This window comes from Heptranchias perlo, chromosome 1 (genome assembly GCF_035084215.1).
Source record: "Heptranchias perlo isolate sHepPer1 chromosome 1, sHepPer1.hap1, whole genome shotgun sequence".
Classification (NCBI taxonomy): Eukaryota; Metazoa; Chordata; class Chondrichthyes; order Hexanchiformes; family Hexanchidae; genus Heptranchias; species Heptranchias perlo.
The window spans coordinates 70,544,606-70,568,222 of NC_090325.1; the positions used below are offsets into that span (position 1 = coordinate 70,544,606).

General features: G+C 41.9%; 1 protein-coding gene across 5 annotated transcripts in view; it reads left to right on the forward strand.

Moving 5' to 3' along the window:
• Window positions 1-23,617, forward strand: part of kif2a (kinesin family member 2a) — a 163,671-nt gene that overhangs the window by 124,292 nt on the left and 15,762 nt on the right. For 3 of the 5 annotated variants that reach the window (XM_067986515.1, XM_067986543.1, XM_067986524.1), the window contains 5 exons: window positions 337-404; window positions 2,854-2,970; window positions 6,357-6,504; window positions 18,266-18,367; window positions 19,612-19,747. In XM_067986515.1, coding sequence (XP_067842616.1) covers window positions 337-404; window positions 2,854-2,970; window positions 6,357-6,504; window positions 18,266-18,367; window positions 19,612-19,747 — 571 coding nt within the window. The remainder of the gene's footprint in view (window positions 1-336; window positions 405-2,853; window positions 2,971-6,356; window positions 6,505-18,265; window positions 18,368-19,611; window positions 19,748-23,617) is intronic. The other 2 variants (XM_067986533.1, XM_067986548.1) reach the window with 1 other exon arrangement.

Sequence of the window (23,617 nt, forward strand, 5' to 3'; positions counted from 1 at the left end):
AGTTGCCTTTTTCCCCTGCAATGCCCACTGCTGCCCCAACTGCACCTGTTTTTATGTAACTCGCTTTCAACCATGCATAACCGTTTCCCTCCCATTTAACTTGACCAGAAGCAATCACTAGTACTGCCCGTACTTGTGCACATGCAGTATTTTTTTTAATTCATGTCTGAAATTACAATACAACTTATGGCTTCCAACATTTCAAAGAAATAGCTTACTATTGGTTTTAACTTCAAAATAAATCTTGAACTGCAGACTGGTGAATTTTCAACCATGTACTTATAGTTGGTGTATATACAGTTTTATGCATTCTTTAACCTTTATGTGCTTTCATAGATTGCCACTATTTCCCCAGGAATGGGTTCTTGTGAGAACACACTAAATACGCTTAGATATGCAAACAGGTATGATTTTTAAATAAAATGTATATGAAATAAATATGCCACTTCCATTCTAATGTATAATTTTATTACAAAATAAGTTCTGGTCTAGATGTCTTTTAAAGTTATTTACCTAATTTGTATTAAAGCTATAAAATTCCTGTCCTATTTGTAGCAATGTGAGAATTGTTAATGCATTTTTCACTTAAACTTGGAACATATTTATATCATTCAGATCAAACTAAGGACTTTGCAATGTATGTTTGGTAAATTACTGGCAGTTTGAGAATTTGAATTCGGTTTACAAAAACTGGAAATAAAATCCTGGTATCAGTAAAAAAAAAATCACTATGACGCTGTCGGATTGTCATAAAAACTCAACTGGTTCACTAATGTCATTTAGGGAAGGAAACCTGTCATTCTTACCTGGTCTGGCCTATATGTGACTCCAGTCTACACCAATGTGGTTGACTCTTAACTACCCTCTAAGTGGCCTAGCAAGCCACTTAGTTGTAACAATGGACAAATGGGATGGGCAATAAATGCCGGCCTTGCCGGTGATGCCAGTATTCTGGGAATTTTTTTTTAAAAATGAGAGTTGGAATCTGATAGTGTCTTTTTTTAGCTCCACTGGAGGGAAGGGTGGCTGTTGTGTTTATAGCACAGTCACCACCAATAACTTTAAAAACGTTTCAACATAAGAAAGGATATACTTGCCATGGAGGGAGTGCAGCGAAGGTTCACCAGACTGATTCCTGGGATGGCAGGACTGTCATATGAGGAGAGATTGGGTCGACTCGGCCTGTATTCACTCGAGTTTAGAAGAATGAGAGGGGATCTCATTGAAACATACAAAATTCTGACCGGGTTAGACAGACTGGATGCAGGGAGGATGTTTCCCTTAGCTGGGGAGGTTCAGAACAAGGGGTCACAGTCTCAGGATACGGGGTAGGACATTTAGGACTGAGATGAGGAGAAATTTCTTCCCTCAGAGGATGGTGAACCTGTGGAATTCTCTACCACAGAAGGCTGTGGAGGCCAAGTCACTGAATATATTTAAGAAGGAGCTAGATAGATTTCTAGACACAAAAGGCATCAAGAGGTATGGGGAGAGAGTGGAAATGTGGTATTGAGGTAGAGGATCAGCCATGATCATATCGAATGGCGGAGCAGGCTTGAAGGGCTGAATGGGCTACTCCTGCTCCTATTTTCTATGTTTCTATGTAACAGATTTTTGCCAAATTTTATATGTTGGACAGTTCCCTTGCTGGATGTATATTAAAGCCACATGAGCTGGTTTATGGAATGTCACCGCTCATAGTCTATTTCAAACTGATAAAATAAGGGTCAATCGTCTCATCCCAAGCGTGTTAAACCAGGATACCCCTTTATTCATTCTGAAAATAGCAGGAGCTATTTTCTTTAAACCTCACACCAAGGTGGAGGGAGAGGTTGCTAGTTTTACTTATAGGCCTCCTGGGGAAGAGGTCAAAGGAATACCCCTCCCACTAATTGGGTACACAGATAAAAGGGACAAAGAGACTGGTTGACAATCAGTAAGCCAACATAAGTCTGGGGAGGAAAACTGGTGTAGTCAGTGAAAAGTCACATATCAAGCCTGCTAATTAGAAATAGCGTTCTCGAGGAGGTTTCGGTTGCTGCATAAAGGTGATATTTGATTGCATCTGTTACTCTGTGCTTTCACTTTCTGGAACCATAGAAAAGATACAGCACAGAAGGGGGCCATTTGGCCCATCGTGTCTGCGCCGGCTACATCCTATTTGCAAAATAAAGCAGCTTACCAATTCGTACGTGGTCTTGTGTCACCAAGTGTTTCTCAGTCCACCTTCAAAGATTGGAGAAATGCACATGAGGACATATGCAAAAGACATGCTATCCACTTCAGATCATGAGGAGTTTCTATTGTTAAACCATATATATTAATTTGATATTGGGCAGTACGGACACATTCCTGAACGTAAGACCCTCTAACCTCTTACAGGAGCAATGAGCATCACTGTACCCACTGTATTGAAAGTTAGACCCAAACTTGTAACACACTTGCTAGATTTAATTGTATGAGTGCACGATTTACTTTCCCACTGTGTGTTATTGATGCACATGAGAGATAGTAAAATGCAACACTAAAATAAAATAACATCTCCCACTGTAAAAGAGAATCTGAGATGTAATGTAAATCATAGGATGGACTTTGGCCGTGGTTTGTCATTGAAATCCTAGTGTTGCAAATTCAGCTGTTTAGAATGTTTATGATAACTTTGCTGGCTTCCACTTCATAATTGACTTAATACTGCAGTCTGTGACTAGACCAGCAGAACTCTCCACATGTATTATTTTTGGAATTTTATTTAGTATTTTACCAGACAACCTGTCTTTCAAGTTGTAACTATACTGTTCTTTCCTGACTGGGTTTTTCCTCCCTCTTTGTTCACTCATTTGCTTGATACTGCAGAGTAAAGGAGTTTGGAATAAGTCCCTCGGACATTCCCTTTCAGCAAGGTGGTGGGAGCCGTTCTGACCTCTCTCCTACCTACCTCGAGTATGATGACTTCCCTCCTTCACCTACCAGGTCTACATCTTTCTATCAATTCCATTTCCTTCTCCTTCCACCCCCCCCCCACCTCCCTTTTATGCTGACCATGTGAACCATTAGTTATTACAAACTTTACTTTGGTTTTATTGTCTGAATTTGTACAAAGTATTGTTGCATGTCTTTCTCCCTTTATTTTTTCCATTATTTTTTGGAATGTTTAATAAATTCTATTTTTGCATGCTTGTATGTTGATTTTCAGTTGCAATGTAATTTTCAAAGATTGTATTGTATTAAAATAGCTCATTTGTGCATAGCTCAAAATTAAAGCTGCAGAAACTGACAGAAGTTGCCATTAGAGTGTATTCAATCAGACTAGTGTCAGTCCTACTGCCATTGGTCCTTTGCGGGATGTACTGTCTGAATCTAGTAGTCTTAATTTCAAGCTCTGTTAATAGCAATGTCACCGTAGTCACTATTGTTTATATCATTTATCTGCAGTATATTCACCATGTAGATGGCAGTTATTGAATTGTGCCAAGAAAAGTGAAATGGCCAAAATTCTTTGATTTACAAACTGATGTAAATTGCCTCTTAATGTGTTAGCAATTGAAATTTGAGCAGCCATTTCAGATTTTTAAAAACATATACATTTTTTTGCTGTGGTGGTATTATGACATCCCACTCAGCTAGTGTCACTTTGTCTTTATGGTCTGGCATTCTTTAAATTATCTGCCTTGGTAGGTTCAAATGGATTTAGTCACTGAGTTGTTGGAAGATTTGTCCTGCAAGAGATTCAAGAAGCAACTGTATGAATATATACTCATAAGGAATTTTATTCTTTCAAACTCCACATAGAAATACTAGCTTCATCATCCCATGGGGGAGGGAAAAAAGTTCTTTTAAGAACTTTGAGCTGTGCATAAATCAGGTGCCCCTCCCCCATCCCACTCACTACTGTATACAAGATCCTGTATGAAGTTATGTCCTTTAGTTGTTTTCGCCCATTACCAGCAACAAAAAAAAAGTTCAGTTCACCGTACTAGTAGTTTGGTCCTGTTTTATTGTCCAGAGTTTCTTTATTACACTCCATTTTGCATTCCAATTGAATTGTTTTTTTGCAAACTTTTTTGTGTAAAATCTTTGACATAATCTTGCATTGTACTGGCAAAAGTTGAACCCAGTCAACTCTGCCTTTCCAACTGTGATTCTTAAATTATCCACCTAAATCAGATGGCCTTTGTCCAAGGGAGACGCTGACAACTTCTGAATGTAATTCACTGTGCAAATTCTTTGTTGAATCTGGCTTGGTGCTCTCCCTAGGTGTGGAAAAGATGCTTGACAATTTACTTGCCCTCTTTGAGGGTGGTCATGGAAACTAAGATTTGGGAAGAGCTTCGTTGAATGACTCTTTATATTCTATTCTGATCCTTGCTCCTCTGAACTCACTAATGGGGTTATTTTCTCTCTCTTGGATCTCTTCTTCACTTTGATCAGGAGTATCTTGCCTGTCATGTTCACATGGGCTTTTGGACCTTTTAATGTCCATTTGGGATATCACTGGTTCATTTAGGTTAGCAGGAACATAAAAAATACTCTCTGTAGATAATGTCCTGCTTTTTATTCATCTTACCTGCAAATCTCTGTCTAGCATTTTTTAGTGTAATATTATCATCTATCTCTATACAAGTTCAATGAAATCAGAGGCCGTGATACTGGGTGTGTGTCTTCCCCCTGTGGTTCCAGTCCCTTTGGTTCCATTGCACTAATTTTGTCTTTTGGTATCAGTTTGAGGCAATGGGGAAAGTCATTAGCACATATCAGAGGTTTGCACTACAAGCTGGATGCCTAGCTGAAGAGGGAATGTAACTACCATGGCACTTTCACGAGGGAGAGGGAGTCTGGCCTGAGATGGTATCCTTGACTGGCAGCTCGACGAGCCAGTTCTCGACACAGAGTTGAGAGAGGGATCAGACATTTTTGGATTCATAGAGTCATAGAGTCGTACAGCACGGATAGAGGCCCTTCGGCCCATCGTGTCCGCACCGACCATCAGCCCTGTCTACTCTAATCCCATATTCCAGCATTTGGTCCGTAGCCTTGTATGCTATGGCATTTCAAGTGCTCATCCAAATGCTTCTTGAATGTTGTGAGGGTTCCTGCCTCCACAACCCTTTCAGGCAGTGAGTTCCAGACTCCAACCACCCTCTGGGTGAAAAAGTTCTTTCTCAAATCCCCTCTAAACCTCCCACCTTTTACCTTGAATCTATGTCCCCTTGTTATAGAACCCTCAACGAAGGGAAAAAGCTCCTTAGTATCCATCCTATCTGTGCCCCTCATAATTTTGTACACCTCAATCATGTCCCCCCTCAGCCTCCTCTGCTCCAAGGAAAACAAACCCAATCTTCCCAGTCTCTCTTCATAGCTGAAGCGCTCCAGCCCTGGTAACATCCTGGTGAATCTCCTCTGCACCCTCTCCAAAGCGATCACATCCTTCCTGTAGTGTGGCGACCAGAACTGCACACAGTACTCCAGCTGTGGCCTAACCAGTGTTTTATACAGCTCCATCATAACCTCCTTGCTCTTATATTCTAAGCCTCGGCTAATAAAGGCAAGTATCCCATATGCCTTCTTTACCACCTTATCTACCTGTTCCGCCGCCTTCAGGGATCTGTGAACTTGCACACCAAGATCCCTCTGACCCTCTGTCTTGCCTAGGGTCCTCCCATTCATTGTGTATTCCCTTGCCTTGTTAGTCCCGGTGTGGGGGGGAAAAAGCAGTCTGCAGCAGGTTGGGGAGTCTGGAACAGCGATAGATCAAGGAGATCTCTTTCTTTTCAGTCAGAGGAAGGTTGTGAGGTGTTAAGTTGAGGCATGAGCTAATGTGGCCTGTAGTAGGAAAGGTTAGTGCCAGTTGGTCAATATCTAACAATGGGCAAAGATCACTTGAACAACATGGGGCAAAGATCACTTGAACAACATGGTGCAAAGATCTTGAAGGAATAGTATTCCCAGATGATTTCCCTTCCCCCTCCCATGGAATAATGAAAGTTCATATTTGTATGTGGAGGTTAACCTTCATTCAACAAATGAAGTGAACCATAGCTGAGTTATCTAACCTAATGTTCCGCAGTATTAATTTTAGTACAAAGCATGTGCAAGTTTTAATAAACTGATTATTGATATTTTATTAAGTTGAGGCTATATGTTGTATACTTGGCATGGCACACTTCCTAAAAGTATCACCTGAATGTGGCAATTTTATATGAACATTACTACAAAGCTATTAGTCCAGTCTATAATGGCTGTAAAATTGAAATCTGTGGGGTGGAGAAATTAGCCTTAATAGATGAGAAGTCTTAATAATGCTTTTATCTTCCTCCTTCTCTCTTTCCCCCCCGCCCTTAAATTTATTTTGGAACTAGAGTGAAAGAGTTAATTGTGGATCAAAATGGTTCAGGAGAAGGGCGGGCCAATATCCTTGTACCAAATCAGCTTGATGCTTTAGAGGCACAGTGGGGACTTGGAAGCTCTCCTCAGCGAGATGACCTTAAACTGCTCTGTGAACAAAATGTGAGTTTTTTTTTAATTCACTTCTTTAGTGGTTTTTAAGCATAACTCTGAAATCATTGCAGGAAAATTTTATTGATCTAAAGTGTTTTCATAATTCTAAATGTTTGTGTTTGTATACTATGATAGCAAGCAATAATTGCGGTTACAAGTCTATTTTAATTATTCCAAATGTGTGACAAGTTGTTCAATATCCACACTCCAAACTTTTTATTCAGTAAAAAATTTTCAGTACTTTTGATGTTGCATGTAGTCATGGCAAGTGTCACTCATTAGGAGTGAAGACCACTCATTTTGGTTTAAAATTGTAATCTGTTTTGATATGTCACTTTTAAGCAGCTCCATGTGTTTAAATGTGTTTGTAACCTGTGTTGTTTTTGCTACTCCTAACAATTTCCCTGGTGGTTGTGCATGTAATAGTTTTCAGTAGAGTTTGACAGCGGGTGAGCATTTGCAAATTGTTTTTTTTTCATAATTGCTTCTTTGGGAATTATACTGTTGATTTGGAGGGGGAGTTTAATACACTTGAGTATCCGTTCATTTTCTAGTAGAAATGTTACTCGTATTTTCTTCAAATTTTTTTTGGAACCAGTATTACTTTTAATACTAAGTTTTATTGCAAGAAGTTAGTTTCACATTTTTAAAATTCTTGAATTTTTATTGTTATCCCCATACAACATAAGTAGAGACCTTTAAAATTGGATTTCACCAATTTTTTTTCCCCCACTATTCAATTCCCAGATTTTTCCAGGTTGGCGGATCGGTAAAACCTGTTGCTGCCCGATTCTGACCTGCAAAAAGGAATTATTTTAGCTCTTTTTGTAGATCCTGAGATGTGTCCACTTTGAGCTAGTGATGTCAGTAAGCAAGGTGTATGATATATGTTCGCTACGTGCGGTATGATGTCACTAGCGCACTGAGCGCTCATCCCAGGACCTGACTTTCAGTGCCACATTCTGGAAGGGAAGCTGCTTTGTGGTAAGTTCACAAGAAGAAAATTGAAGCATTGATCTTCCCACTCCCAAGCAACCTCATAATACTGGAAATTTCAAAATTATGAAAAAGTGGAAAGGAATTTACTAAGTGGATAATCCACACGAATGCATTGTTCCACTGTGAACCACTGACACATGCAATTGAGACTAACAACTGCTATGAATTTGCTCCTCATTGAATATGGAATAAAATCTTTCACTGTGTTGGACTGTAGTACAGAATTATAGAAATATGTAAAGGGATTGCAATGAAGCAACTCTAACCGCTGGATGGTGGGATTAGATCTGGATCATTGGCTTGATGAAATCCTACTTTTTACATGTTGCAAAGACTAAAAAAATGAATGCTTAGATTTTTGGACTCTAGGGGAATCAAGGGATAATGTGATCGGGCTGGAAAGTGGAATTGAGGGAGAAAATCAGCCATGATCTTATTGAATGGCAGACCAGGCTTGAGGGGCCTATTCCTCCTATTTCTTATGTTTATCCCTTAGAATGTATGGCAATGTAAGATTATGTGGAGTGCATGATAAAGTAGGATTGTAACAGTAAGAGAGTAGATAAGGTAAAATTGGACCTGACAGTGCAGAATTATAGAGAGCCTCATAGGAAACTGGGATTGGAGCCAGATCATTGTTTTCTTGAAATCTCACACCACCTATTTCTCGCATCCTCAGTATCCCATCTGGCTGAGCTGATGCTGAATGTTTTCCTGGTATGGCTGCATCCAAGATTCCAGGAGAACCTTGGCAAACATACTTTAACACAATGCTGCAAGCAAATGCTTGCCAGAACGTTTGGGACTGATATTGAGATCCACAAAAGTGGTATCTGAATTGTGTAAGAAAACGTGGGCTGTCAGTTAGATTAACTGTGCCTAGTTAGTCTCCTGCATATTTTCTTGAGGTTTTGTGATGCTCAAAATGACTTTTTTTTACTAATTTTCTCCAAGTGTTCTTTGGATTTTTTTTTCCTTGTGTTTTTTCCTGGTTTTTGATGATAAACTGGAAAACACCCTAAAAAATGTTTTTATATTCGCAAAAACTGACTTTTAAAGATCTTTAAACGTAAGGATTTTTTTTTGTTTTACTTGATAAAGAATATGGATATATAATATTGGACATCCCAAATTTTGCAAATAGGTTGAGCATAAAAGCCATTTGTGCATTTTGGTACATGTGTTCACTGTATGATCACAACATAATAATGGATGAGGAAGACCAATCAGGCCATTTGATTCAACCATCCAGAGAGATCATAATACTCTTCCACTCCCCCACTGTAGCATCCAATTGTTTCTTAAATGGTTCCAGGGCTTTTGCCTTTACTACTCTATTCTACATGTTGATGACGGTTTGTGAAGAAAGTATTCTGATATCAGTCCTAAAAATACCCATCTCTAGTTTGAACCTGTGTCCCTTAGTTCTACTCCTGCAGTTTAAAGTCGTATTCCAGGCTATCTTTTCCTATACCCTTAACAATCTTATATACGTCTGCAAGATCACCTCAGATTCCACCATTGAAGGCTGAAAAGCCCAAGTGTCTCCAGTATTTTCTCTTAGCCAATCCCCAGTGTCGTGGGTATAAGTTTTGTGGCTTTTCTTTGCACTGCCTCTAGCACTTGAATGTCTTGTTTCTCAGCAACCAGAACGGGACACAGTATTCAAGGTGTGGTCCGACTAGAACGCTTTAAAGTTTGATCATTACCTCCTCTAACCTGCAGTCTACTGTTTTGACTATGTAGTTCAACATCTTAGTGCCTTTTTTGAGTGCTGTGCTGCATTGGTTGAAGATGTTTAGCATCAAGTCTACTAAAACTCCTATGTCTTTTTCAGCTTCATCCTTGGCTATTTCAACACCATTCATTGAGTGTTTGTGTTGCCCTGAGGCACCCCACTCAGTACTTCCTCCCACTCTCTGACATAACTCCTCAGAGTGCTTGTTGTTCCATAACCTTCAACCAGTTTCTTATCCATTCCCAGGGTTATCCTGAATCCCCACAGCTTTGAGTTTTATTGGTAGTCTTTTGTGTGGAACTTTGCCAAAAGGAGGTTGGTCAAGCAGGATCCTTCTGAATCTATGTTGACTGTTGATAACTACATTATTGTTGTACAATGATCCTGAAGTTTACTCTTGATCAATTCAATTGTTTTACAAGGAATTGATGTAAGACGAATGGGACTGTAGTTGCCTGTGTGTTTTGTCATCCTTTTTGAATATGGGTATCACGTTAGTCAGTTTCCAATCATCTGGTCCTTCCAAAGACACTCTCATAATGATTTTCAGTGCTTCACATATATCTTTCCAAGTCTTTTTCACCACTTTGGGATGAATATTATCTATCACTGGGGATTTATTTGTTTTTACTTCTATCTCATTCATACTGAAGTCATTAATTATACTTGGGATATCTTTGTTTGGAGAGGGCATGATGCTTATGTCTTCCCTCGAATACTTGGAGGAAGTATTCATTGAGTATTTATTATTTTGTGCTTGTCAAGCCTGGTTTATGTCTTTTATGGTTTTCAGCTCTTCTGACTCTTGTACAGGAAGATTATTTTTTTACTGTCCTGCCTTGCCTCTGCTGCTATGCTTTTTTCAGATCTCTTTGCCACTTTGATCACCTTTTTAACATGTTTCCCCAATTTATTTTATTCATCCCTGTAGGTCCCTTCTCTTTTCTCTTTGCAGGGTTTATACATTCCATTTTTCCTCTTTATCTCACTTTTAATTTGTTTGGTGATCCATTTAGAGTCACGCTTGTTTAGTCTGAGCTTGTTAGTGTTGGGAATATATTTATCCTACACGTTTATTAATATACCTTTTAAAGATGTTCTATTTGCCTTCTACTGAAGCATTAAAAACAATGATTAGCTTGTTGAAAGTTGGTGCAGTGGCACAGTGTGTCAGACCATCACCACAGACTAGAGCGACGAAGATCTGATTTTACTTCCTTTTCCTCCCTCGCCACCCCCTAGTTGGATGAATTTTTGTTGGGTAAGCAGCAAGTGGAGGCCAAGCACATCCCTGTTGTTGGAGGGGGAAATGAAGAAAGTTAGAGAGTGAACTGTCACCCTCTGCATGCCTTTAAGCAGCTGGCAGAAGAATACTATTGGCTGGGAGCGGCTGTGTGGCTTGGTGAGACCTGTAGAACTGTTTCATTGCCTTATTTAAAAAATAAAATTGCAGCCTGCTGATAATAGCTCAGTATTGCACAAGACTAACAGCGTATTCAATGCACATCTCTTGAAATTATATATTTTAAAAAGAAAAATGATGGAAAGCAATATTTTGTTTACGTAGTTTAATCTTGTTGGAGGAAATTATTTTAAGCCTGGATGGTTTAGGAACTAGTGGGGCACCGTTATCATCTCAGCCTATACATATCATGTAACCACCAATCCCACTTCCAACCAATTATTTATCCAGATCCTTTTTAACGTAGCTGATCTTTCTTACAGTAGTTCAATTACCAGTACACAATTTTAGCATGAAAATCCTGGAGTAAATGAAATCAAACAAACTTTTTCCCCATAACCCTGCATATTAGCCCTCTTCAAGTACATGTCCAATTGCTTTTTGAAAGTTCCTATGGAATCTGCTACCATCACTCTTTCAGGTAGTGCGTTCCAGATCTTAACAACCCTCTGTGTGGAAAAAATCTCCTCATTTCCCTTCTAGTTCTTTTGCCAATTATTTTAAATCTGTGACTTCTGGTTACCGACCCACTTGCCAGAGGAAACAGTTTCTCCCTATTTGCTCTATCAAAACCTCTCATAATTTTGAATACCTCTATTAGGTCTCCCCATAACCTTCTCTGCTCTAAGGAGATCAATCCCAGTTTCTCCAATCTCTCCACATAACTCAAGTCCCTCATCCTTGGTATCATACTGGTAAACCTCCTCTGTACCCTCTCCAAGGCTTTGACATCCTTCCTAAAGTGTGGTGCCCAGCATTGTACACAATACTCCAGCTGAGGCCTAACCAGTGATTTGTAAAGGTTTAGCATGACTTCCTTGTTTTTGTATTCAATACCCCTATTTACAAAGCCAACTATCCCATATGCTTTTTTAACCGCCTTGTCAACTTGCCCTGCCACCTTCAAAGATTTGTGAATATGCACCCCAGGTCCCTCTGCTCTTGCAACCTCTCAAAATAGTACCATTTAGATTATACTGCCTCTCCATATTATTCCTCCCAAAGTGCATCATTTCACATTAATCCATATTAAATTACATCTGCCTTGTGTCTGCCCATTTCACCAGTCTGTCAATATCCTCCTGAAGTGTGTTACTATCCTGCTCTCAAAACTTGGCAACATAGTAAATAGTATCATCCACAAACTTCGAAATTGTACTCCCTGTACCCAAGTCCAGGTCTCATATACATACATACATATATAAAGAATGACCCCAGGGGGAACCCCACTGCATACTTCTCTCCAGTCAGAAAAACATCCGTTCACCACTACTTTCTGCCTCCTCTTCTGCAGCCAATTACATACCCAAGTTACCACTGTGCCTTCAATCCCCTGTGCTTCTATTTTCCGAATAAGTCTGTTATGTGGTACTTCATCAAATGCCTTTTGAAATTCCGTATATACAACATCTATTGGACTACCTTCCTCAATCCTCTCTGTTACTTCATCAAAGAGCTTAATCAGACATGGATTTGCCTTTAACAAATCCATACTGGCTCTCCCTTATTAATCTATGCTTCTCCGTGTGAGGATTAATTTTGTCCTTGACAATGGTCTCTAGTAGTTTTCCCACCACTGACGTTAGACTGGCCTGTAGTTATCAGGTTTATCCCTCTCACCTTTTTTGATCAATGCAAAAAAAAAGCCAGTCATTGACTTGGAGACTTAAATTTATAAGCAATTACAGCTGCTCTCTAATTGACCTCAGGAGTTTACAAGCAGCTACAGTTACTAGGATTTGTTTATTTAGAGCAACAGCCTTAAAGGCACAAGCTAGGTTAGCAGCTGAATATCATAATTATACTTCGATCTTACCTGTGAGCAAATCCCATGGCAGATCCAGTAGTATTTTTAAAAATTGTGTGCATCCATCTGTCTCATCTGATTGCTCCATTAGATGATGTCAACTTCTTCTGATACTCGATTCATTTGTGGTGACTGCCCATTGATCTTGTTCTGTGCCATCTTAGAAATTGATGAATCTAGTAAGACCTGAGGCCACTGCTGGAGTGAGGCTGTCACTGGAAATCATATTGGGTGCAGAGTAAAGATTGGAGCAGGGCCATGGGACTCAAAATGAAGCATACTCAGAATCAGCTCCAGATCACCAGTCAGTAGTAGTATTTCCTGCACATAGATGTTGGTGAGTTTTTCAGATGCAGCACATTCTATTCAGGGTTGCAGCACTGCGTCTGAGCCAGCTTCTGTTGAAAGCCAGTTGAGTGAGTGTCTCCCGGGGATGGGAGAGTTTAACAGCAGAGAATCTCCAATTCAAAATCGTAGCTCCAGAGTTGGGCTCAGTCATGCGAAGTGGCCTGACAGTTTAGAGCTGATCAGCGAGCTCCAGTTGCAGCAGGGCCAAAAGTCAGTAATTAGTTTAATTAGTATGTGATAACTTCAGCATAAACTGTCTCATCTGACTGATAAAGGGACAAAATGACATCTGATGAGGAGAAGCTTAAAATAAGTAATGAAATAATTGAAAGCTTAACAGTAAATTCATGGGAAATTCTCTCCGACTCCTGAAAGTGGTCAGAAGGAGTTCCAGATGACCACTGTGACCATGTCCGAAACCACACCTACCTTTTGTACGCAGTGATATCAGCCTTGGCCAGGAACTCGATCAGCTTCCTTCGGAACCCTTTCTGTGAAACAGCATTCACTGAATGAGCCAGCAACTTGTTCCAAAGGTCGATGATGCTCTGCAAAAAAAAAACCCTGCTGACGTCAAACCTAATTCTATGCTTATGTAACTTATATGCCATGTGCCCTGCTCCACCCTAACCTATCTAATTCATAGTCCATACACATGGACACCATCTAGTCCCTTAATTGCGGTAGCATAGTGGTTATGTTACTGTACTAGTAATCCAGAAGCCTGGACTAATAATCCAGAGTCATGAGTTCAAATCCTGCCATGGCAGCTGGGGAATTTAAATTCAATTAATTAATTAAATTCAATTAATTAAATTTAAAAAAAATCTGGAATGAAAATACTAGTATCAGTAATGGTGGCCATGAAACTACCAGATTGTCGTAAAAACCCATCTGGTTCACTAATATCCTTTAGGGAAGGAAACCTGCCGTCCTTACCCGGTCTGGCCGATATGTGACTCCAGACCCACAGCAATGTGGTTGATTCTTAATTGCCCTCTGAAATGGCCTAGCAAGCCACTCAGTTGTAAAATCTTGCTATGAAAAGTCATAATAAGAATAAAACCGGACGGACCACCCGGCATCAGAGCACTCGGTACCGGACACGACAAAGGCAAACCAAACCCAGTCGACCCTGCAAAGTCCTCCTCACTAACATCTGGGGACTTGTGCCAAAATTGGGAGAGCTGTCCCACAGACTAGTCAAGCAACAGCTTGACTATAGCCATACTCTCAGAATCATACCTTTCAGCCAATGTCCCAGACTCTTTCATCACCATCCCTGGGTATGTCCTGTCCCACCGGCAGGACAGACCCACCAGAGGTGGCGGTACAGTGATATACAGTCAGGAGGGAGTGGCCCTGGGAGTCCTCAACATTGTCTCTGGACCATGAAATCTCATGGCATCAGGTCAAACATGGCAAGGAAACCTCCTGCTGATTACCACCTACCGTCCTCCCTCAGCTGATGAATCAGTCCTCCTCCATGTTGAGCACCACTTGGAGGAAGCACTGAGGGTGGCAAGGGCACAGAATGTACTCTGGGTGGGGGACTTCAATGTCCATCACCAAGAGTGGCTCGGTAGCACCACGACTGACCGAGCTGGCCGAGTCCTGAAGGACACAGCTGCCAGACTGGGCCTGCGGCAGGTGGTGAGCGAACCAACATGAGGGAAAAACTTACTTGACCTCGTCCTCACCAATCGACCTGTTGCAAATGCATCTGTCCATGACAGTATTGATTGAAGTGACCACCGCACGGTCCTCTTGGAGATGAAGTCCCGTCTTCGCACTGAGGACACCATCCAACATGTTGTGTGGCACTACCACCGTGCTAAATGGGATAGATTCAGAACAGATCTAGCAGCACAAAACTGGGCATCCATGAGGTGCTGTGGGCCATCAGCAGCAGCAGAATTGTATTCTAGCACAATCTGTAACCTCATGGCCCGGCATATTCCCCACTCTACCATTACCAACAAACCAGGTGATCAACCCTGGTTCAGTGAGGAGTGTAGAAGAGCAGCACCAGGCGTACCTAAAAATGAGGTGCCAACCTGGTGAAGCTACAACTCAGGACTACATGCATGCTAAACAGCGGAAGCAACATGCTATAGACAGAGCTAAGCGATTCCACAACCAACGGATCAGATCAAAGCTCTGCAATCCTGCCACATCCAGTTGTGAATGGTGGTGGACAATTAAACAACTAAAGGGAGGAGGAGGCTCTGTAAACATCCCCATCCTCAATAATGGCGGAGTCCAGCACGTGAGTGCAAAAGACAAGGCTGAAGCGTTTGCAAACATCTTCAGCCAGAAGTGCCGAGTGGATGATCCATCTCGGCCTCCTCCTGATATCCCCACCATCACAGAAGCCAGTCTTCAGCCAATTCGATTCACTCCACGTGATATCAAGAAACGGCTGAGTGCAGTGGATACAGCAAAGGCTATGGGCCCCGACAACATCCTGGCTGTAGTGCTGAAGACTTGTGCTCCAGAACTAGCTGCGCCTCTAGCCAAGCTGTTCCAGTACAGCTACAACACTGGCATCTACCCGACAATGTGGAAAATTGCCCAAATATGTCCTGTCCACAAAAAGCAGGACAAATCCAATCCGGCCAATTACCGCCCCATCAGTCTACTCTCAATCATCAGCAAAGTGATGGAAGGTGTCGTCAACAGTGCTATCAAGCGGCACTTACTCACCAATAACCCGCTCACCGATGCTCAGTTTGGGTTCCGCCAGGACCACTCGGCTCCAGACGTCATTACAGCCTGGGTCCAAACATGGACAAAAGAACTGAATTCCAGAGGTGAGGTGAGAGTGACTGCCCATGACATTTATGGCCGCATTTGACCGAGTGTGGCACCAAGGAGCCCTCGTAAAATTGAAGTCAATGGGAATCAGGGGGAAAGCTCTCCAGTTGTTGGAGTCATACCTAGCACAAAGGAAGATGGTAGTTGTTGTTGGAGGCCAATCATCTCGGCCCCAAGGCATTGCTGCAGGAGTTCCTCAGGGCAGTGTCCTTGGCCCAACCATCTTCAGCTGCTTCATCAATGACCTTCCCTCCATCATAAGGTCAGAAATGGGGATGTTTGCTGATGATTGCACAGTGTTCAGTTCCATTTGCAACCCCTCAAATAATGAAGCAGTCCGTGCCCGCATGCAGCAAGACCTGGACAACATCCAGGCTTGGGCTGATAAGTGGCAAGTAACATTCGTGCCAGATAAGTGCCAGGCAATGACCATCACCAACAAGAGAGAGTCTAACCACCTCCCCTTGACATTCAACGGCATTACCATCACCGAATCCCCCACCATCAACATCCTGGGGGTCACCATTGACCAGAAACTTAACTGGACCAGCCATATAAATATTGTGGCTACGAGAGCAGGTCAGAGGCTAGGTATTCTGCGGCGAGTGACTCACCTCCTGACTCCCCAAAGCCTTTCTACCATCTACAAGGCACAAGTCAGGTGTGTGATGGAATACTCTCCACTTGCTTGGATGAGTGCAGCTCCAACAACGCTCAACAAGCTCGACACCATCCAGGACAAAGCAGCCTGCTTGATTGGCACCCCATCCACCACACTAAACATTCACTCCCTTCACCACCGGCGCACAGTGGCTGCAGTGTGTACCATCCACAGGATGCACTGCAGCAACTCGCCAAGGCTTCTTCGACAGCTCCTCCCAAACCCGCGACCTCTACCACCTAGAAGGACAAGAGCAGCAGGCACCTGGGAACAACACCACCTGCACGTTCCCCTCCAAGTCACACACCATCCCGACTTGGAAATATATCGCCGTTCCTTCATCGTCTCTGGGTCAAAATCCTGGAACTCCCTTCCTAACAGCACTGTGGGAGAACCGTCACCACATGGACTGCAGCAGTTCAAGAAGGCGGCTCATCACCACCTTCTCAAGGGCAATTAGGGATGGGCAATAAATGCTGGCCTCGCCAGCGACGCCCACATCCCATGAACGAATTAAAAATACTCCCTGAAGTTGACGCTTTGTTAGAGGAAAAAGACCCAGCTCTCTTAGCCTATCATAACTAATTGCTGTTAAACTAGTATCAATCTAGCGATCCTCCTCTGAACCTTTTCTAGGGCCACTATATTACCCACCATGTGAGAGGACCTAAACTGGACACAGTTTTCTAAATAAGGCCTAAACAACGTCTTGTACAAGGAACTATCATGCTTTTTGTTTTATACTGGGTTGTCCTAGTAATACAATCCTCATATACTATTTGCTTTTGGTATAGCCTCATGTCATTATTTGTGACCTTTTAGACTGGTGCATTATAACATCTAGGTCTCTTTTCCACTCAACAGACTTTCGTTCAGAATCCTGTATGGTATATACGTGTTTGACTTTAGCCACACCCATGTGCATAACACTACATTTAAATGTCATCTGTCAGACGTGGGCCCATTGCATCCAGAGTCGTCTGTCTTTCTCATCCAGGTTCTGACACTAGCACAAATCTTTGTGTCGGCAATTGCCCAGATCAATAATATAGATAGTGAAGAGCAGTGGTCCTAATACCAATCCCTGTGGAAGTTCATTAGTAACCAGTCTCCTTGAAGAACCACTGCCATTAATAACACCCTCTGTCTACGAGAATGCAACCAATTCTTTATCCAACCCATAGGTGTAATTTGATGGCTGCCACAATTTCAGAAATAATTTTATATTTTAAAATTGCCTCAGGGCAAGAGCAAGAATATGGCAGGGTTTCTTGTCAACACCAGTAAAATTATTTTTCTGCAGGCTAATGTTAGAAAGTTAAGTATAATACACTCAGATTGTACCACCCTGGACTCTAGCTAACAGGCTTCAAGGGGAGGAAAATGGGAATTCAAAATGCAGACAAATGTGAAAGAAAAAAAGTTACTTCAGTGTTCTTGGCTTAATTGGAAATAAATTCAATCAGCTTGCCTCCAGATGGTTAAAGCAATGAACAGTTGAGCTCCAAATTCAGACTACTTTTAAATAATTTCTACAGCTACATTTCATAGACAGACAAAATGCTTGAATTGTTAATATTTTTTGGATTGCATTTAGTTGGGGGAAAAAAAGGCTTTTGTGTATGTGAAAGGGAGAACTTTTATACAGTAAGTACTCCCCCCCAGGCTTTTTTTTAATACATTAAATTAAAGTTATATTTGCGTCCTGAAAGTACTGATAATGTTGAACTAACTGATTAATTTGACTTTACAGGATCATTGTGTGTGATATATAATCTTGTGAGCTGCTTGCCTATCTTACTGCTGCTCATGTATGATTGCACATATCAAAGCACTGCTTATACTTAAATAGTTTTAAGTTTTGTTCTCTGTTTTAAAAATGTTTTCTTTCAGTTAAAAACTTTAATGGCTGATTCAGCCTTTTATTTATGTTTCAAGGAGGAGGAAGTTTCACCTCAGCTGTTCACTTTCCATGAAGCAGTGTCACAGATGGTGGAAATGGAAGAACAGGTTGTGGAAGACCACAGAGCAATATTCCAGGTAAGAAATGTTAGTCTGCGGGAATCTTTCGTTAAATAACTCTTAACGGAATTTTATACCATGATGCTGAATTTCCAAAGCGATCATCAGTTCTTTTTTCCCCCCCACTGGGCTACAGTTGCTGCTATTTCTATTTTGCTACGTGACCTTAATACTGAAGGATAATTATCTCTATCTTGCTTGTGTCCCAAAGTTTCCACTCTACTGCTAGCTGGCTTGACTCCATCTCATTGCAAAGTGTCCCATAACAGATACCAGTTATGGTATAACCACCTATGGTATTAAGGGATGCCAAGTTAAATAGAAATTTAGTTACCAGCATGGGAAGACTCATTACTATAATGTGACCCAATTAGGATCAACTTATCTTTTGTAACTAATCAAGGTGCCATAAACAATGCGAGTGAAACAGAAAATTACAGTTAGAATTATTGCACTGTAATTAACCCTTAGCACACCAAGATTAATTTACTCATCTGGGCCTGCTCTTCCTATGAACTGCTGATGAGTGTACTCATCTGTGAGCAGTCACTTCAAGTTAAGGCACACAGAAATTTCATACTTACCTAGTGGTGTTTGTAATGTGGTCAGCTCAGTTATCTGGCATTCAGTTGGCTGAGTGAGAAAGTTTTGGGTTCAAGCCCCACTCCAGGAACTTGAGCACATAATCTAGGCTGACAATTCAATGTAGTACTGATGGAGTGCTGCATTGTCGAAGGTGCCGTCTTTCGATGAGACATTAAACCGAGGCCCCGTCTCCTTTTCAGGTGGATATAACAGATCCCATGGGACCATTCAAAAAAGAGCAGAGCAGAGAAATTGTCCTCGCCAACATTTATCCCAAGTCAACACCTCCAAGAATAAGTTTTTTTTAGATGGTTCCAAGGGCTATTTTTAGCCAGTCAAATTTTTGTATATATAAAACTTGCTGCCATCTTCAAAATGGACAATATGATACAAGAACAACAAAAAATTTAAAGTAAAGAAGATTTTTGTTAAGCTGGTAAAAAAATTTAAATATACAATGAAATAGGAGAGAATGAGGAAGGAGATATGACTGGGCAAGCTGAATTAGTTTCAACTTGTTTTGATTGTTTAAATTATTCATTTTATTTAAGGATTACAAAGCCAACCAGCTCAAGGACATAATTATTTTGAAAGATCTGCCTGAAATTTTGAGAATTAATAGCATGTGCTGTACTTATTGTGATGTATCAACATTGGTTTGGTTTTCCTATCTACAGGAATCTATTCGGTGGCTAGAGGATGAAAAAGCACTTTTGGAGATGACTGAAGAAGTGGATTATGATGTGGATGCATACTCCACACAGCTGGAGTCTATTTTAGATCAGAAGATTGAAATTCTAACAGAATTGAGAGGTAGGTTTACAGAAATGTAATTGGACATCAATCAGCGTACAAATGAATAAGTCTAGTAGAATAGCACTTACCTTTGTAATCAAAGATTGAAAACAAAATAAATTTGTTCCGGTGGGAGGGGGCGGGGAATACATGACGATCGCACACAGGAAAATAAGTAGAATGAACTGTGAAGTGCTTAGGTGGAAAACAGGCAATGGTTAAATGGCATGTAAATTGCTACCTCACCTAGGAATGTTCAGGGCCCGGCACATGCTACCTCGCCTAGGAATGTTCAGGGCCCGGCACATGCTACCTCACCTAGGAACGTTCAGGGCCCGGCACATGCTACCTCGCCTAGGAATGTTCAGGGCCCGGCACATGCTACCTCACCTAGGAATGTTCAGGGCCCGGCACAGACTCCCGGACCAAGGGAACCTACACTGCCAGTTTTTCATGCATCCCATTCTCCTTACGTATCCCCCTTTGGCTATGTACATTCTCTGTGTCTTGTATATACCTTTTATTCCTCTGATTTCTCCCATTATGTTCCTTTTTTCTCGGGTGTAAATCACATACTATTTAACCATCTCCACATTTATTAATCAAAAGCAAAATACTGCTGATGTTGGAAATCTGAACTAAAAACAGAAAATGCTGGAGAAGCTCAGCAAGTCAGGCAGCATCTGTGGAGAAAGAAACAATGTTAACGTTTCAGGTCAAAGACCTTTTGTCAGAACTGGAAGAGTTAAAAGAGTTAAAGTTTTTGAGCAAGTACAGAGCCAGGGAAAGGAGGGGAGGATAGGGAGGGAGGGAGGGGAGGGGAGGAAAGAATGTCAGGGAAGGCCTGTGATAGGGTAGAAGGCACGAGTGATTAAATGACAAAAGGGATGATGGTGCAAGGCAAGGAAGGTGATAATGGGACAGGTTAAGAAACAAAAGATTGATCCGGAGTAGTTGTAAATGGCAGCAGCAGAACCATTACCAGAACTAGCTGACCGAAAAAATGGGAGCAGTGGTTATGATCTGAAGTTATTGAAATCATTGTTGAGTCCGGAAGGTTGTAAAGTGCCTAAAGATGAGGTGCTGTTCCTCGAGCTTACGTTGATCTTCATTGGAACAGTGTAAGAGGCTGAGGTCAGAGCAGGAGTGGGAAGGGGAATTAAAATGGCAAACGATCGGCAGGTCAGGGTCACATTTATTAATGACTTAGATAACATGGTAGAGAGCCATGTATCCAAGTTTGCTGATTATACAAAGACTGGTGGCATAGTAAGTAGTGTAGACGGGAACCTAAAATTATAAAGAGACATTGATAGATTAAGTGAGTGGGCAAAACTGTGGCAGATGGATTTCAACGCAAGTGATGTGCAGCCAAATATAGAGAAAAAAACAAGTCAGCTTGGAAGACAGGGCAAATATGTGAGGGCAAGGCTGGATGGCATCTATTTTAATGCAAGGAGTCTTGCGAATAAGGTGGATGAACTGAAGGTGTTGATAAACACATGGGAGTATGATATTGTTGCTGTCACAGAGACATGGTTGAGGGAGGGGCAAGACTGGCAGCTCAATATTCCGGGGTACAGAATCTTCAGGCGAGACAGAGGGGGAGGTATAAGAGGAGGGGGGGTCGCAATATTAGTTAAAGAATCAATTACTGCCATAAGGAGGGATGATATATTAGCAGGTTCCTCTAATGAGGCCATATGGGTGGAGCTTAAAAACAAAAAGGGGGCAAGCACTTTGATGGGAGTGTACTATAGGCCCCCAAACAGTCAGGGGGAGATAGAGGAACAGATATGTAGGCAAATCTCAGAAAATTGTGCAAATAATAGGGTAATAATAGTGGGGGATTTCAACTTCCCCAATATTAACTGGGATACTCAGAGTGTAAAAGGCTTAGAGGGTACAAAATTCTTAACGTGCATCCAGGAGAGCTTTTTGAGCCAGCATGTAGAAAGTCCTACAAGAGAGGGGGCGGTACTGGACCTAATTCTAGGGAATGTGGCCGGCCAAGTGGAAGAAGTGCTAGTAGGTGAGCACTTTGGTGAGAGTGACCATAATTCGGTGAGATTTAAGGTGGTCATGGAAAAGGACAGGGAGGGGCCGGAAATAAAGGTTCTAAATTGGGGGAAGGCCGATTTTAATAGGATAAGGCAGGATCTGGCCAAAATGGACTGGGATCAGCTGCTTGTAGGAAAATCCGCATCGGAGCAATGGGAGTCTTTGAGAAGGGAGATTGAGACCATACAATGGCAACATGTTCCCGTAAAGGTCAAGGGTGGTTCCAAGAACTCCAGGGAACCTTGGATGTCAGGGGATATACGAGAATGGATTAGGAAAAAAAGGAGGGCTTTTGGCAGATACAAAAGGCTAAAGACGGAGGAAGCCCGAGAGGAGTACAAAAAGTGCAGGGGGATACTTAAAAAAGAAATTAGGAGATCAAGGAGGGGCCATGAAATAACACTGGCGAGCAAAATAAAGGAAAATCCTAAGATGTTTTATAAGTATATTAAGGGTAAGAGGATGACTAGGGAAAAAATAGGGCCCATTAGGGACAAAAATGGCAATGTGTGTGTGGAGCCGGCAGATGTAGGAGGGGTTCTAAATGAATTTTTTGCATCTGTTTTCACTATGGAGAAGGACGATGTAGACATAGAAATACGGCAGGGGGACTGTGATATACTCGAACATATTAACATCGAGCGGGAGGAGGTATTGGCGGTTTTAGCAGGCCTAAAAATGGATAAATCCCCAGGCCCGGACGAAATGTATCCCAGGCTACTGTGTGAGGCAAAGGAGGAGATTGCGGGGGCTCTGACACATATATTCAGAACCTCTCTGGCCACAGGGGATGTGCCAGAGGACTGGAGAACCGCTAATGTAATACCATTATTCAAGAAGGGGAGTAGGGAAAAACCGGGGAACTACAGGCCAGTGAGCCTAACATCAGTGGTAGGAAAATTATTGGAAAAAATTCTGAAGGACAAAATTAGTCTCCACTTGGAGAAGCAAGGATTAATCAGGGATAGTCAACATGGCTTTGTCAAGGGAAGATCATGTCTGACTAATTTGATTGAATTTTTTGAGGGGGTGACTAGGCGTGTGGATGAGGGTAACGCAGTGGATGTGGTATACATGGATTTCAGTAAGGCCTTCGATAAAGTCCCCCACAGGAGACTGGTCAAGAAGGTACGAGCCCATGGAATCCAGGGTGCCTTGGCACTTTGGATACAAAACTGGCTTAGTGGCAGAAGGCAGAGGGTGATGGTCGAAGGTTGTTTTTGTGACTGGAAGCCTGTGGCCAGTGGGGTACCACAGGGATCGGTGCTGGGTCCCTTGCTGTTTGTGGTCTACATTAATGACTTGGATATGAATGTAAAAGGTATGATCAGTAAGTTCGCTGATGATACAAAAATTGGTAGGGTGGTAAATAGCGAGGAGGATAGCCTCAGTCTGCAGGACGATATAGATGGGTTGGTCAGATGGGCGGAACAGTGGCAAATGGAATTTAACCCGGAAAAGTGCGAGGTGATGCACTTTGGAGGGACTAACAAGGCAAGGGAATACACAATGAATGGGAGGACCCTAGGCAAGACAGAGGGTCAGAGGGATCTTGGTGTGCAAGTTCACAGATCCCTGAAGGCGGCGGAACAGGTCGATAAGGTGGTAAAGAAGGCATATGGGATACTTGCCTTTATTAGCCGAGGCATAGAATATAAGAGCAAGGAGGTTATGATGGAGCTGTATAAAACACTGGTTAGGCCACAGCTGGAGTACTGTGTGCAGTTCTGGTCGCCACACTACAGGAAGGATGTGATCGCTTTGGAGAGGGTGCAGAGGAGATTCACCAGGATGTTACCAGGGCTGGAGTGCTTCAGCTATGAAGAG